General features: G+C 46.2%; 1 protein-coding gene across 5 annotated transcripts in view; it reads left to right on the top strand.

The window, feature by feature from the left end:
* Window positions 1-13,519, top strand: part of LOC147726050 (disintegrin and metalloproteinase domain-containing protein 33-like) — a 396,812-nt gene that overhangs the window by 369,874 nt on the left and 13,419 nt on the right. For 3 of the 5 annotated variants that reach the window (XM_086960170.1, XM_086960165.1, XM_086960168.1), the window contains exons 19-21: window positions 3,660-3,798; window positions 9,592-9,697; window positions 13,088-13,333. In XM_086960170.1, the coding sequence (XP_086816296.1) occupies window positions 3,660-3,798; window positions 9,592-9,697; window positions 13,088-13,333 (491 nt within the window). The remainder of the gene's footprint in view (window positions 1-3,659; window positions 3,799-9,591; window positions 9,698-13,087; window positions 13,334-13,519) is intronic. The other 2 variants (XM_086960167.1, XM_086960169.1) reach the window with 1 other exon arrangement.

The raw sequence follows: 13,519 nt of genomic DNA, 5'->3' as shown, positions 1-13,519 counted from the left end.
TTGTTATTTTCTGCAGGTTCACAGAGAGACTGAAATTGAACGTCCAATCTCAGGGGCATATTAGCAAGAACCTCGTTAAAATTATCGCCGTTTTAGCGGCAGGAAACCTGCGCTAAAACGGCGATAATGGGCTTGCTAATATGCGTTAGAGAATTCCAATAGAAGCCCAGGTTAGCTGTACAGGACATCTAACCTGGGCTTCTACTGGAATTCTATAACGCATATTAACAAGCCCATTATCGTCGTTTTAGCGGGGGTTTCCTGCCGCTAAAACTGTATAATTTTAACGAGGTTCTTGCTAATATGCCCCCTAGTTCCTTGTTCCTGCTCTGGGGATGGGTCTCTTCCCACAATCGATAGACCATCAACATGAATGGAGTTACTACTTCTGCCCCTAAACTCCTTCATCTCGGAATCAATATGCCGACAGTAGTCTTTCACATCTCTCTCCGCACTATTCTCCAGGGTTCCCTGATGAGGAATATTGTCTGTGCACTTTTGAAACTGGAGTTTCAGTGAGGTTAGCGGTGCCAGGGGTGGATTTTATAAAAGCGGTTGAGTAATCAAGGAGCCTGAATAGCCCCACGCAGGATATTCTGAGCACACAGCGGGCAAGTTCTAATCAACGACGGTCTCAAGATGATGAGCGGAATCCAGTTGAGGGCCATGTCAGATGCCTCTGTTCGCTTCTCGAAGCTGTCAAGGACAATCTTGTGTGGGCTGAGGAAACTCCAGCAGGGATCAGGGCCAGTGGTGGTCCTTGTCGGGTGAGATGTGGAGGTTTTTCCTATTATCCACCAAGTTTGTCCTAATTCCGGGTTCCAGTGAATCTCAATCATGTTCCGCTATGCTGTGCATGGGCGGCATCGACGGCGTAAAATATGCCTCCTGTTGCGCACTATTTCAAAAGTGATGCATCTAAGCTTAGCTGCGTCACTTTGTAAACCCCTGCGCTACATTATACCAACGTCAGGTATAATGTATGCAGGGGGGGGGCGTTCCCCGCAAAAAGCCTCGTAGAAGTGACACAGTAAAATCTATGAGATTTCACTGCATTACTTCTAGGACGCTGTTGCGTCATAATCTTGCGCCTGCCTCACAGCAGGCGTGAGACTGACGCAGGCCCTTTCACATGGGGCTTGCCCCATGTGAAAGGACGCATTGCTGGAGTTGCGTCACTTTTGTGACACACTCCAGCAATGCGTCACTTTTGCACTGACAGATATGTCAGAAATACTGACGTATCTGTAACTCCTTGCGACATGATGCATCATACATTAAATATGACGCATCAGGTATGTCGCAAGGAGTGCGCACTGAGAAGTGACGCATCGCTGCTTTCTCGCAGCGATGCGTCATTTCTCATAAATAAGGCCCCTTGAACTTTGCAAAGACAATTGCTCCTGTGAGTTTGGAAGGCCATTTTCAGCAGCCCACAGGACACGTTCCACAGAACTTCTTAAGATTGATGCCTTAACTCTCATTACAGAAACCCAGAATACTCTACAAAAACTAGTAGCAAATTATTGTCTTTTTTTATGCCTTATTTTCTTTAGCTCAAGAAGTAATTTATCTATTGAATACAGTCAGCACAAAAATATTGTACATATTTGGATAAACTCTGCTTCTCTGCATCCATTCTATATTCGAGTTTAAGGACCATTTTGTTTAACCTGTCTAGTTCGGTATCTATTTTTGATTTTATGTACCCTAATTTTCTTCTCATTGCCACTGTTATGTGGCTTCAATGGGGCAGTTTTACTGGTGATGAAGAGAAATTCTGGGATGAAGTCGGGTCTCTCAGAAGGGAAGATAGTGAAAAGGGAAACTGTCATTGTTCTCATATTTATTGTTTATAAATCCCCCCAAAAATATGAAATAGGTATAAAAAGCTAATTGCAAGTTTTCATTAAGAACAGCTTAGCTTTCGTCCTAGATTCCCAGGGGTCATTCCTGTTACATGGAGTTTGTATGAAGAGGGTTTACTGCATTACAGAGAATCGAGCAGCAAACAGGCAGACATCGAGGGGCGTATGTATAAGAAAGGGGCCGCGTCAAAATCAATGGGTGGTGCGGCAGCATGCCCAAAGCAACAGCCATTGCGAACCCCTTTCACACTAACCATTGCTTCAAAAGGGGTTATTATTTACAAGGCGGTGTTAAGCCATGTTAAGTGGCTTATCACCGCCTACTAAATAAGATGAAACATTTATCGCCACCAGAACGTAAAAAGTGGCATTGCTGTGGCAATAATGCTTGAAATATGCCCCTGAGTGAGGTCCATTCTGAGACAGTAGATGATGTGTAGACTTAAAGGGAAGGAGGAGTCCAGTCAAGTAGAAAGTGAGGGGCGTATTTACAAGCCCCTAACCCCACAGGAACGTCGACAAAAGTCATGTTACCCTTAGCCTTATTCATAAGGTGGCGTTAAGTCACTTAACATGGCTTGAGGCCGCCTTGTGAATAATAAGGCCCTCTTTCTCCCTGTACTTAGCATGAAAGGTCTGTGCAGTGGATGTTCTGGTGGGTGTCCCGCCGCAACACCCATTGATTTTGACGCTGCCCCATTTTTACAAGGGCAGCGTAAATATGGGGCAGTGCCAACATGATTAAACCCAGCGAAAATCTGACCTTAAACAGGTGAATTGAGGAGAAATGCTTTATTCTTTCCTCATTTTTGCTGTTTCCATGTGTGCTGCTTTGTGCAGCAAACCTACATCTAACAAATCACCATTCTGGATTGTTTCTGTGCAGGAAGGGACACCTTAATGTTGTAAATTTGTTAATATGGTGTAGCCCTGCGCTTCTAAAGTGACAGAACGCGGCATTAGCATTCTTGGCTTAAAGCTGTGGTCTCCCACCTTAGTTGTAAATATGCCCCTAAGGTGCAGAGAGCTGCATTTCCTGAAAGAATTGTGGGGCATATTACCAAGAATAAGCGATAATTATCGATAAGCTTGGTTAGCGGCTATAATTTTATCCCCGTGCTTCGCCTATTTTTATCGCTTAGAAATCTTGCTATTATCAAGGTTTATCTCCTAAGCGATAAAAATCGGCCGAAATGCATGAATATCGCTGAAAAGTCAGCGATATTCATGCATTACCGAGCTAATGCTCTTAGCCATGTTACCTGCCTACCATTGGATAACATGGCTGAGAACTGCTCTGGGCAGGCGTTAGCTTTTGGAGATATTCGCGCTTAGCGTGAATATTTCCAAAAGTAGGTAATAGGAGATAGCGATGTTAGCGACTGTTTCCAGTCACTAACATCTTGGCACACCCACTTTGCATGTCATTAGCGATAATTATCGCTGACATGCAAAGTGGGCCCCAAGATGATCGCTATCTCCTACTTGCTGTCGCCAACTGGTGTTAGCGACAGCTAGGTAATAGGGCGATAAAATTATCGCCGCTTTAGCGGGAAAAATTCCCGCTAAAGCGGCGATAAGGCCCTTGGTAATATGCCCCTGTATTTTACCCTCTGTCTGGATCTTCTGTAGTGAGCAGTCTTGAATGCGTACATTGCTGTATGTCCATTCGGCCGGTGTCTCCCTTCCCCTTGATAAGTTAAAGCACAGTGCTAATTATGTGTGCAGCGACAAGTGCTGGCGTTTGGTTTCACAGACAGTGGTGCTGACTCTCCCCATCTTTCCCTTCAGATCATACGGTGCTCATGGTGGTTCTGTTGGTGTTATTCATGGTGGTTCTTCCTCTGGTGGCTGGTGTGCTCTACTACTGCTACCGTCAAGATAACTCCTTTGTGAACCGGGTCCTGAAGAAGAGCAAAGCCACGTACAGGTGAGTGTGCAGGGGATGCTGTCTGTCAACAAAGAAACAATTGCACTTCCTGGTTGGCAAAATTGCTGTTCCCAAGTTCTTTGTCTCATTACCTGTAAATCTGCAATGCTGACCGCCTGACGTGAGTGTGTTTTATCTCCATGAGCTTAGCATTTTCAGAAGGATTGTCTGAGCAGGTAAAGTGGTGTCATCCTTGTGGTGTTGCAATAAGGAAAACAAAAACATGAAGGGTGGAATGCTGAAATTGCTGTCACCCACAGGATGCATCCCTGACCAGTGGCTTTTGTCCATAAGGTTGCTTCCAACACAGAGTAGCCGTTTGCAAGATAGACTTGGTCCTATGGATAGCACAGTCCGCACTGCCAGCCAGGCCCCCTCTACAGGGAATGCATGAAGTGCTATACAAGTTTCAGCCTTCTTGGCCTCAGCAGTGGCCTTCAGCTGGAGCACTATGGCACAGTGAGTGCTGGGCCATGTTTGTCCATATTTGTCGCATTTATGGACCCATATCTCAGCGCACCAGTTAGGGGGGGCCCATACATTGTCCTATTAAAATAAATGTTTCCACCACATCAGAAGATGTCTGCAGAAACTGCATCATACTATAAGGCTGGACCTGCTCTTGTGTCTCGTGTGTCATGTCTTTGCACTAAATGCTAATTGTGCACAAGCAGTCGCTGAAGGACCAAAGAATGAATGCTACTTGTAACAAGGTCAAAACAGATTTATTTACAAACTCATAGGTAAGATTTGAAAGAAACGATAAGAGCCAAGCAACATAATTTAACAGATATCTAATGACATTTTGTGCATGGCTGGCTCAAAGTTTGGCCTTATAGTGAGAAGGCCATGGCCTGCAGGTCAGGGCCTGAGTCAACCTGTGTACTCACACAGAAGCTATAAGGAGAGATAAGCAATGCCACAAAATGTGTACCACCGGAAATAACAGGAGCTTATTTGATCAGCCTTAAAAGACTAAAGTTGCTCTTGATGGCTCAAAGATTACAATTCAAGCCCTGTTGTGATTAAAGGGTTGTATGACGTTTCAACACGTGCTTTTACCACGTATGCCTTTACAACGCAGGAATTACAATGCAAGTCGTTACAACGACTTGCGTTGGGGGCCGCTGGATAGTGGAATAGTTTAATTTTCTATTCCAACTCCAGTCCCCGTGGATAGTAGGGAAGGTGTTGGATAGAAAATTAAACTATTCCCTATCCAACAGCGCCCTCCAGCGAAAGTCGTTGTGAGTGAGTGAGTGAGTGAGTGAGTGAGTGAGTGAGTGAGTGAGTGAGTGAGTGAGTGTGTGATGGTATTTATAAAGCGCACTATTGCCGAGGCGTCTTGGCGCTGTGCAAGGGAACAGGCTAAGAGGAATGACCACGATCCTATCTAGTTGTAACGACTTTCATTGTAATTCCTGCGTTGTAATGGTAGTGGGTGGTAAAAGTTTAGTTGTAAACGATATTCCCCATCGAAATAGGCTCAGTAGAATAAAATATGGAGGGAGTGAGTTGGGAGCTCAGGTATATGGACAATATGGACGCCCATCATGTCCACCTTGACAAAACCATCGCTGTTGTGAACAAAGCGATGAAGGCCATTGCAGACAAGCTTTTGGCATCTAGTGCAAGGCATGAGGCACCCTGCCCAAGTGTCTCGTCACTCAGACCCTCATGGTTTATTATTGTAGACGGCATCAAACATTTAAGACCCAGCAAGGTGCTCACTGTTGGTAGCTAGGAAGTTCATATGGTTTCCCTCCCAGCCTCACTCAGGGGCATATTACCAACAACTAGCGATACTTTTTGTCTCTAACTTGTTTAGAGACAAAAATTATCGCCGCACATCGCCGATTTTTATCGCAGATAAACCTTGCTATTAGCAAGGTTTATCGCAAATGCGATAAAAAACGGCCGCAATGCATGAATATCGCTGAAAAGTCAGCGATATTCATGCATTATCGAGCAAATGCTCTTAGCCATGTTATCCACCTCCCATTGGATAACATGGCTAAGAACTGCTCAGGGCAGGTGTTAGCTTTTGGAGATATTCGCGCTTAGCGCGAATATCTCCAAAAGTTGGTAATAGGAGATAGCGATGTTAGGGACTGTTTCCAGTCGCTAACATCTTGGCACGCCCACTTTGCATGTCATTAGTGATAAATATCACTGACATGCAAAGCGGGGCCCAAGATGGTCGCTATCTCCTATTAGCTGTCACTAACTGGTGTTAGCGACAGCTTGGTAATAGGGAGATAATTTTATCTCCGCTTTCTTGGCTTTTAAATCCAAAAAAGCGGAGATAAACCCCCTTGATAATATGCCCCTATGTTCCTTATCTGATCTGTTGCAGTTTAGGAAGGCGCTTAAGACCTGGCGTTTTCGCAAGTAATGTGAGTTTTTGGTCTCAATATCAATTATCTGACGTATTAACTTTCCTGTTCTGCGGCTCTTTCAAACTTTTTGCTTTTTTATCTCTCCGTTTAAGTGGCGAGCACCAGGATACCAGTTGTTGGCAGATCCATTTATAAATCTATAAATAAATAATAAGTAAATACATGTCTACTGCCAGCCCCTCTGCGTCAAACACAACAGTGAGAGGTGTAATTGAGCTTTGCGATACCCGTCTTGCCGGTCTAATCTCAGGATTGCAATAGGTTTCCAGGAAACCAAGTCCCACCGGACTCAGTCTGCCAGATCTCTTCCCTGAGAAAGAACCACATAACCTATTTATATATGCTTGACCCTGAAGTGGCTGAAAGGCATCATACTTGCCATGATATTAAATAAACACACAGTTAGCAAATAAATGTAGTTGTAGCAGATATTCCGGAAACCCAGGGGTATATTTACTAAGACATATCACTGTGTTTGCATCACAAAAGTGATGCAAACAATGCAAAATCTTTTTTACTAATTTACTTTCAAGCACAAAATTTGTTTAGAAATACCGACCAAAGTAGCGCAAAGCATTACTTGTATTACTTAGCGCCAAGGGGGCATTCCAGGGGTGGTGCATGGGCATTCCTGTGGAACCACCCAAGGTTTCTCATGCAAAAACGTATTTACTTAAACAATTTAGACAAAGTGTTGCATCAAAAAATAGCACCCATTTCAACCAGGCGCGATCACTGAGAAATGTTTTTATTTCTCCTTTCTTTTCCGACTTTGCATGTGTGCTACTCTGTACAGCACACTAACAAATGGCAAAAAGTTTAAAAATAGCCTAGGTTATGTTATGTTAAAGCCGTACTTTTAGAGCGCACGGCTACCCCAAGGGGTGTCCCGGCGCTTTAGCAAAGAGGCCTGAGAAACCCAGAGACACAAAGGCAGAGACGCAACAGTCACCGTGATCACATGGAGAAGAGCACGGTCTTCAGCTCCTTCCTGAAAGCTAGAGGTTATTAGCTTTGCGGAGGGAGAGAGGGAGCTCATCCCAAAAATGAGCTGCCACATATTGAAAAGACCGGCCTCCCATCCGGACTCGTTTAACAGCAGGTATCACCATTTAAGCCAAATCGGCTGACCGCAGCATCCTCTGCGGAACATAGAAAGCGATGCGCTTCCTGATGTAGCTGGGGCCAACAGAGTGGAGGGCTTTGAACGCCAGCGTGAGGATTTTAAACCTAATTCTGCTAGAAATAGGTAGCCAGTGCAACCTATTTAGCAGCAATGAGGCACTGGCTCTCCTTGGCAGGCCGAATATGGCTCTGGCCGCCGAATTTTGGACAATTTGCAGTCTGGACAGAAGGTACTTTGGCAGACCTGCAAAGAGTGCATTTGCGTAGTCTAAACGAGACCCCACAAGCGCCTGGACTACGGTCTTACGGTATTGCAGGGAGAGCAGTGGAAGAAATTTCCTGAGCATCTTGAGGATGCCAAAGCATTTCCCTGATAGCCCCAAAATATGGGGTCGAAAAGAGAGGTCGTCATCAAACACAACTCCAAGGTTTTTCACTTGGGAAGATGACTTCTCAGGAGGGAACATGTCCTGGGGCCACCACGACTTCCAGCCAGGATCAGGGGCACAGCCGAAAAAGAGCAGCTCAGACTTATCCGAGTTGCATTTCAGGCTGTGCCGCTGAAACCACACGAATACTGCACTCAGACAGTCTTTAATTCTGTCGCCGTCAAAAGCCTCTCCCTTCCTGCAGGTAAACAGGAGCTGGGTGTCATCAGCGTATGAGATGACCCGGGCCCCATAAGCATCCGCTACCCTCGCCAGAGGGGCCATGTAGATGTTAAAGATGGTGGGGCTCAGAATGGACCCTTGAGGCACAACCACCTCTAGCGATGGCATTTCCGCAGAGAACGGTGGAGCCCAGACCACCTGTCGATGGTCGGCTAGGAAGGATTGAAACCAATCCAACACCGTCCCCCGCAGTCCTATCTCCCTGAGTCTTAAAAGGAGACCTGCGTGTGGGACGGTGTCGAAAGCCGCCGACAGGTCCAGCATGACTAACATAGCCTTTCCCCCCGATCGAGCGTCTCCCTGATGGCGTCAGTCACCTCCACGAGGGCTGTCTCCGTGCTATAGTTAGCACGGAAGCCAGATTGAGAATCATGGAGCAAGTTGTTATTTTCAATAAAGGTGGTAAGAGTGTGCTGCACATGTTTCTCAACCACCTTCGCCAGAGCAGGGAGGAGGGAGATCGGTCTGTAGTTAGCCAGCTGCAAGGGATCTAACAGAGGTTTTTTGATCAGCGGCAGAATGAGTGCGTGTTTCCATTCTCGAGGTACCACCCCGGAGCTCAATGACAAATTGAGCAAGGGATTCAGCAAGCTGTTTACTGCCGATGCCACCTTGGCCAGACACTTAGCTGGACAAGCATCCAGAGGTGAACCGGATTGAAGCCGGGATAGTAGCTCAAGCGATGTTTCACAGGACAACTGGGGAAAAACCGATAGTGTGGGCCCGGACTCTACCTCTGAAGATGGTGCCGACCTCCAATTGGAACCTGAGGCAACGGCATCCATAGAAGGATCCGCGGGGGGAAAGGAGTCTTGAATCTTTATAATTTTTGTGACAAAGAAGTCAGCAAGCTGCCTAATCCATTCTTCAGTGTGAGAGTGTGAGAGGGCACCTGCAGCTGGATCTACAAACTCTTTCACAATTCTGAACAATTCCCTACTCGTGTTGTCAGCTTGGTCTATTCTGTGCTCGAGATAATCCTTTTTGGCTTTAGCAATCTGTTTGTGGTACAGTTTCATGACATCACGGTACTTGATTTTCTCCACAGGATCATACTTGCGGCGCCAGAGTCTTTCCGCCTTTTTACAGTCTTGGCGCATTTTTCGCCTAGGTATAGTATTTTGTCCTGGAAGGATATCCTTTCTGTACAAAACCAATGCCAGACTCACACCGACACCTCTGCACTATGATGCAAAGCTGTGTTCATGGCTCACAGCAGCACAATTCCTGCTCTGGCGTTCGGGAGAGGAATGAGAGGGCCATATTTCTGTAGATATGGCGCACGCCTGCTCTCCTCACTCAGCGCAGCATTTGCAGCTGCTGCTCTGCGCAGCGCGATGGTTTAGTACATCTTGGCCCCAGTCTTGAAAGCCCAAAAGGCATGTACTGAAGTGAGTCACCGAAGGCATAGGTGCCCCCTCGCCTAGGGACAATGATTATCAGCTGCAGCCAGGCACAGGACCGCGCCTTAAGTTTCAGTTCTTCTGATGTTGCTTCTTGTTGATGTGAATGTGGTCTGCGGTAGGCCTTCCAATCAGGTTGTAGACTTCACTCTCACAGCTCTTTCACGACTGTGCTCGTCTTCTCTTTTCTTCCAGCAGGAACGGAGCCTCGAATCGCAAAAAAAGAGACACTGGCCACACGAACTCAGCGTTCACTGTGAAAACTGTCTCTTCTTCCACTAAACCCAGCAACAATATCAAGGTAAGCCCCAAGCACTCCCTGCCAGGAGTCCATGCCTGCTGCCTGAATGGGCCTCTTCTCATGGCCTGGCCTTGTCTGAGTGGTTTGTCAATTCAATAGCCTTGTTTATAATCCACGCGCCATGGTTCGCTGGTGTCAGTGATGTAGCATGGCTTTACGAAGTTTGTAAAGATGTTTAGAATGACTAAAAGTTTGAATATGAAAGATCATTGGGTAAATACTTTTCTTCTCTTTGCATGAGCTAAGGGTAACATAAAATTTGCATTTTTGGACAACTTGGACCCAATTAACAGATGTATAATATTTCCCAATGGTACTCATTTTATCGACCTCAGAAGGATAAAAGGCAGAGTGACCCACTTGGATTTGAACCTTTGACCACCAGGTCAAACTCAGGCCCTTACAGTGGGCGCATTAGTCCACTAAGCCACCAGGACCAGCTTAACCCTATCAGAATTTTGCAAACAGGTACCACCTTGCTGTCTAATTTTCCTGGATACCAGTTTCAAAATTTCCTGTCCAGGTAATAGTAGCATTTTAAAATGTTGACAGATAGTGGCCTGAATGTGGCCATACCTATAGCAATGTACACAATTTATGTAAAAAATACACACAATACACCCAAAAAATGATCTTTAGCACTAATACACACTTAGAAAAAAAACATATAATAGTAATAATTCTCTTAATTCAAGATTCTTAATTTTAAAAACCACAGCTTCGTATTTGTTTCCATGAATGAGACAAATAGCATATTAAATGCAAAATAAAATCAAAGGATTAGAGAAATAAGATAATACAGCCTAGCCATATCATAGCAAATACATTTTATTCTTCAATATATTTTATCTGGATAAAATGGAATTAGGTCATATCTTCCCTATTCAGCTTTAACACAGCTATTAGCCGAAGGGTCCAGAACACAAGAAATGTGAAATTGAGCATGGCTTCCTGAAAGAACATGGAGGTCTGTGGCCAACATTCTCCTTGTGGCGCATTTTTGACAAACACACACTGGGCCACAAGGTGTAAGCACAGGTCGTCTTTCTGAATGACGACAATCTGGTAAGGCCAGCTGGTTCAAGAATTGGATGCTAGCGTCTGGAAACCATTTGTCGTTATGTAAATGTTTGTACGATGGACTTAATCAGACCAGTAACTGGACTAAATCCGTGGGACCCGGTCACCATTGTTTCACTGTAAATCCCCAAGCCCCAGTCAGACTCCTCTGCTTCATGCACACATTCATCCACATGGAGCCCCAAAATTCCTCAGGCCTCATTTATGAGGCCCTGCCGGAAATTTGCGCCGCCGAAACGTCGCTTTTTTGATGTTCCGCCGGCACAATGTGCCACTGGCATGTTTATGGCATGTTTATGGCATGTTTATGTGGGGAAGTGTGGCTCAGGGGTTAGAGGCGGCAGACCCGGAATCTGAGATCGGTAATGGACTAGGGTTCAATTCCCCGCCCCGGTGGGTCTTGGGCTAAAAATTCCACGGACTCGATAATTCTCGTCCCGGTGCCTCCTCGACTCACGGGTTCACACTCTGCGACTCTGGGCAATAGCTTGCTTAATCTCCACAACGGCCCCTCGTGGCGGGATGCCTGACTTTCACCCTGTGGACACCCTGTCGGGGCTTCTCACAGGGGAATATCAGGACGGGTTCCCTAGGCAAGCGCCAGGATGCCCTTTGTGGTGACAGGTTGCGCTATATAAGTATACCTACATTTACATTTACATTTACGTAAAGTCGCGCTACGTGGCACACCATGGCCTTATAAATATGTGCCCCTTTCATACTGCGTGAAAGGGGTGTTCCATGGGTGTTACTAGGGGTGTTCCCAGCAACATCTATGGCTTTTTGACCCTGCCGCAGATTTACGAGAAATCGTAAGTGTGAGGCAGCGCCAAAATCGTATGTCTCCTCAGGGGAGGTGTAAGGAAGGCACAACGAGGAGAAATATCTTTAGTTCTCCTCGTTTTTCCTCATTCTATGTGCGCTGCCTTCTGCAGTACACATAAAAAGAGGGAAAAGCCTCTTGTGATTTTTTTTGTGGACAAAGGTTTTCCTTCCTGCACAAAAATAATCATCCCCCAACGCAGGCAGCCTAGCAACATGGCGCAGAGGTGCCTGCATTGGCACACAGCTGCCCATTGTGCGCCGTCGCAGGGGAAAAGGACGGGACTTATTCCTGCCCTTTTCTTTTGCCATCGGGCAGAGCAGCACCCCCTGCGGCAAACAATCCATCAATGAGGTCCTTCGTTCACGACATACAGCAGGACAGCTCATGCAAGCAGCAACCTACTCAGAACTCATTTCAAAGGCCAACAATCGAGTCTATGGACATGTCCCCTTGGACCATCCACACAGAGGCTAAGCAACTAGGGGGCGTATTTACAATATTTTGGTGTAGGGCAATGCCGCAAACCTTCTAGCTTGCTGCCCTACGTCAAATGAAACGGGCAGGAGTGCGCCATTACTACAAGATACAATGCAATCCTATCCTTTTTGCCAGCGCTGGTTCACAAACTTCAGCCGAGCCCCAAAGCAGGCACCCGTGCACTATGTGGCAAGGGTGCCTGTGTTGTAGGCAAGATTGTTTTTGTGGAGAAAGGGACACCTTCCTGCACAAAAAGGAGGTGTTTTCCTCATATTATGTGTGCAGCAGAATGCAGCAGATGTGGAAAGAGGAACAAGTAGGAGAAATGTAAACATTTCTCCTTGTTACGCCTGCTTTGAGAAGGCATTCGTTTTGGCGCTGGCCCAAATTTACACTATGTTGTAAATCTGGGATAGTGTCAAAAACCATGGGTGTGGCGTGGGAACACCCACAGCAGCATCCATGAAACGCCTCTTCCACGCAGAGTAAGGCATTGCCGTACGCCATATTTACATGAAAAGCCATGCAGGATTGCTCTGCTTGGCCTAGTAAATATGGTCCGGCACACTGCACCCCCAGAACGTAACAAAAGTGATGCTCTGGTGGCATAAAAGTGTTTCCGGGGCATTGTAAATATGCCTCTAGGTTTGACAAAAATACTCATCTTCTTTCTGTTTACCCACTCATCAAGCCCCTAGAGGTGATTAAGAAGGAAGAGCTGCTGAATACCAGTGAAACAAATATAAAAAGCAAGTTGTGAAGACAATACATGCAGTCTGAATAAACAGCTTCCAGCCATGAAGGTCCTTTGTAAAGTTTCTCTTTGCCATTCCATCTGCCTTTTCCTTTGCGCTCTTTTCTGCGACTACCATCTATGCTACTTCTGCCTTCATCCTCCCCCCTGACTCATTCCGTGATTCCGTTTTCTGTCCACCTGATCTCTGCATCTCTTCTCAGTTTTCCCCTTAGCTGATGCTATTTTTTTTATTTTTCTTTCTCCCATGCAGGCAGTGAAAGATATATTTCAGCCTAAAACAGGTGCAGTTCAAAATGGCTTCCAGCCAGTAAACATTGTCCGCCCTCTCCGCCCTGCTCCCACCCCGGTCTCTCGAGCCCAGACGGAGCTGAAGCCAAGCAGACCCCCGCCGCCTGTCAAGAAATCTCCTATGGTGCAAGCTAAAACAGCAGACATTGAATCGAAGCTGCTACCTCCGAAGAAACCTCTTCCGACCAGCCCCATGAGGACACCGCAGGTACTTGCAGTGCCCTTCAAACAGGTGTGCCGTGTGCAAACAGGGAAAGCGTGCCCTACTAGGTTGGATGCGCTGAGGGGCAGCCGCAAGCTTAAGCTGCCATGGGGGCAGTGCATTCAAGTGAAATATGGAGCGGCTGCTTCATTGCCGCTCCATGGTTCACTGTGCAGTTGGCACCCGCCTATA

Source organism: Lissotriton vulgaris, chromosome 3_1 (genome assembly GCF_964263255.1).
Source record: "Lissotriton vulgaris chromosome 3_1, aLisVul1.2, whole genome shotgun sequence".
Lineage (NCBI taxonomy): Eukaryota > Metazoa > Chordata > Amphibia > Caudata > Salamandridae > Lissotriton > Lissotriton vulgaris.
Note: the sequence above shows the minus strand (reverse complement) of the source record. Positions and strands in the feature narration are given on the sequence as shown.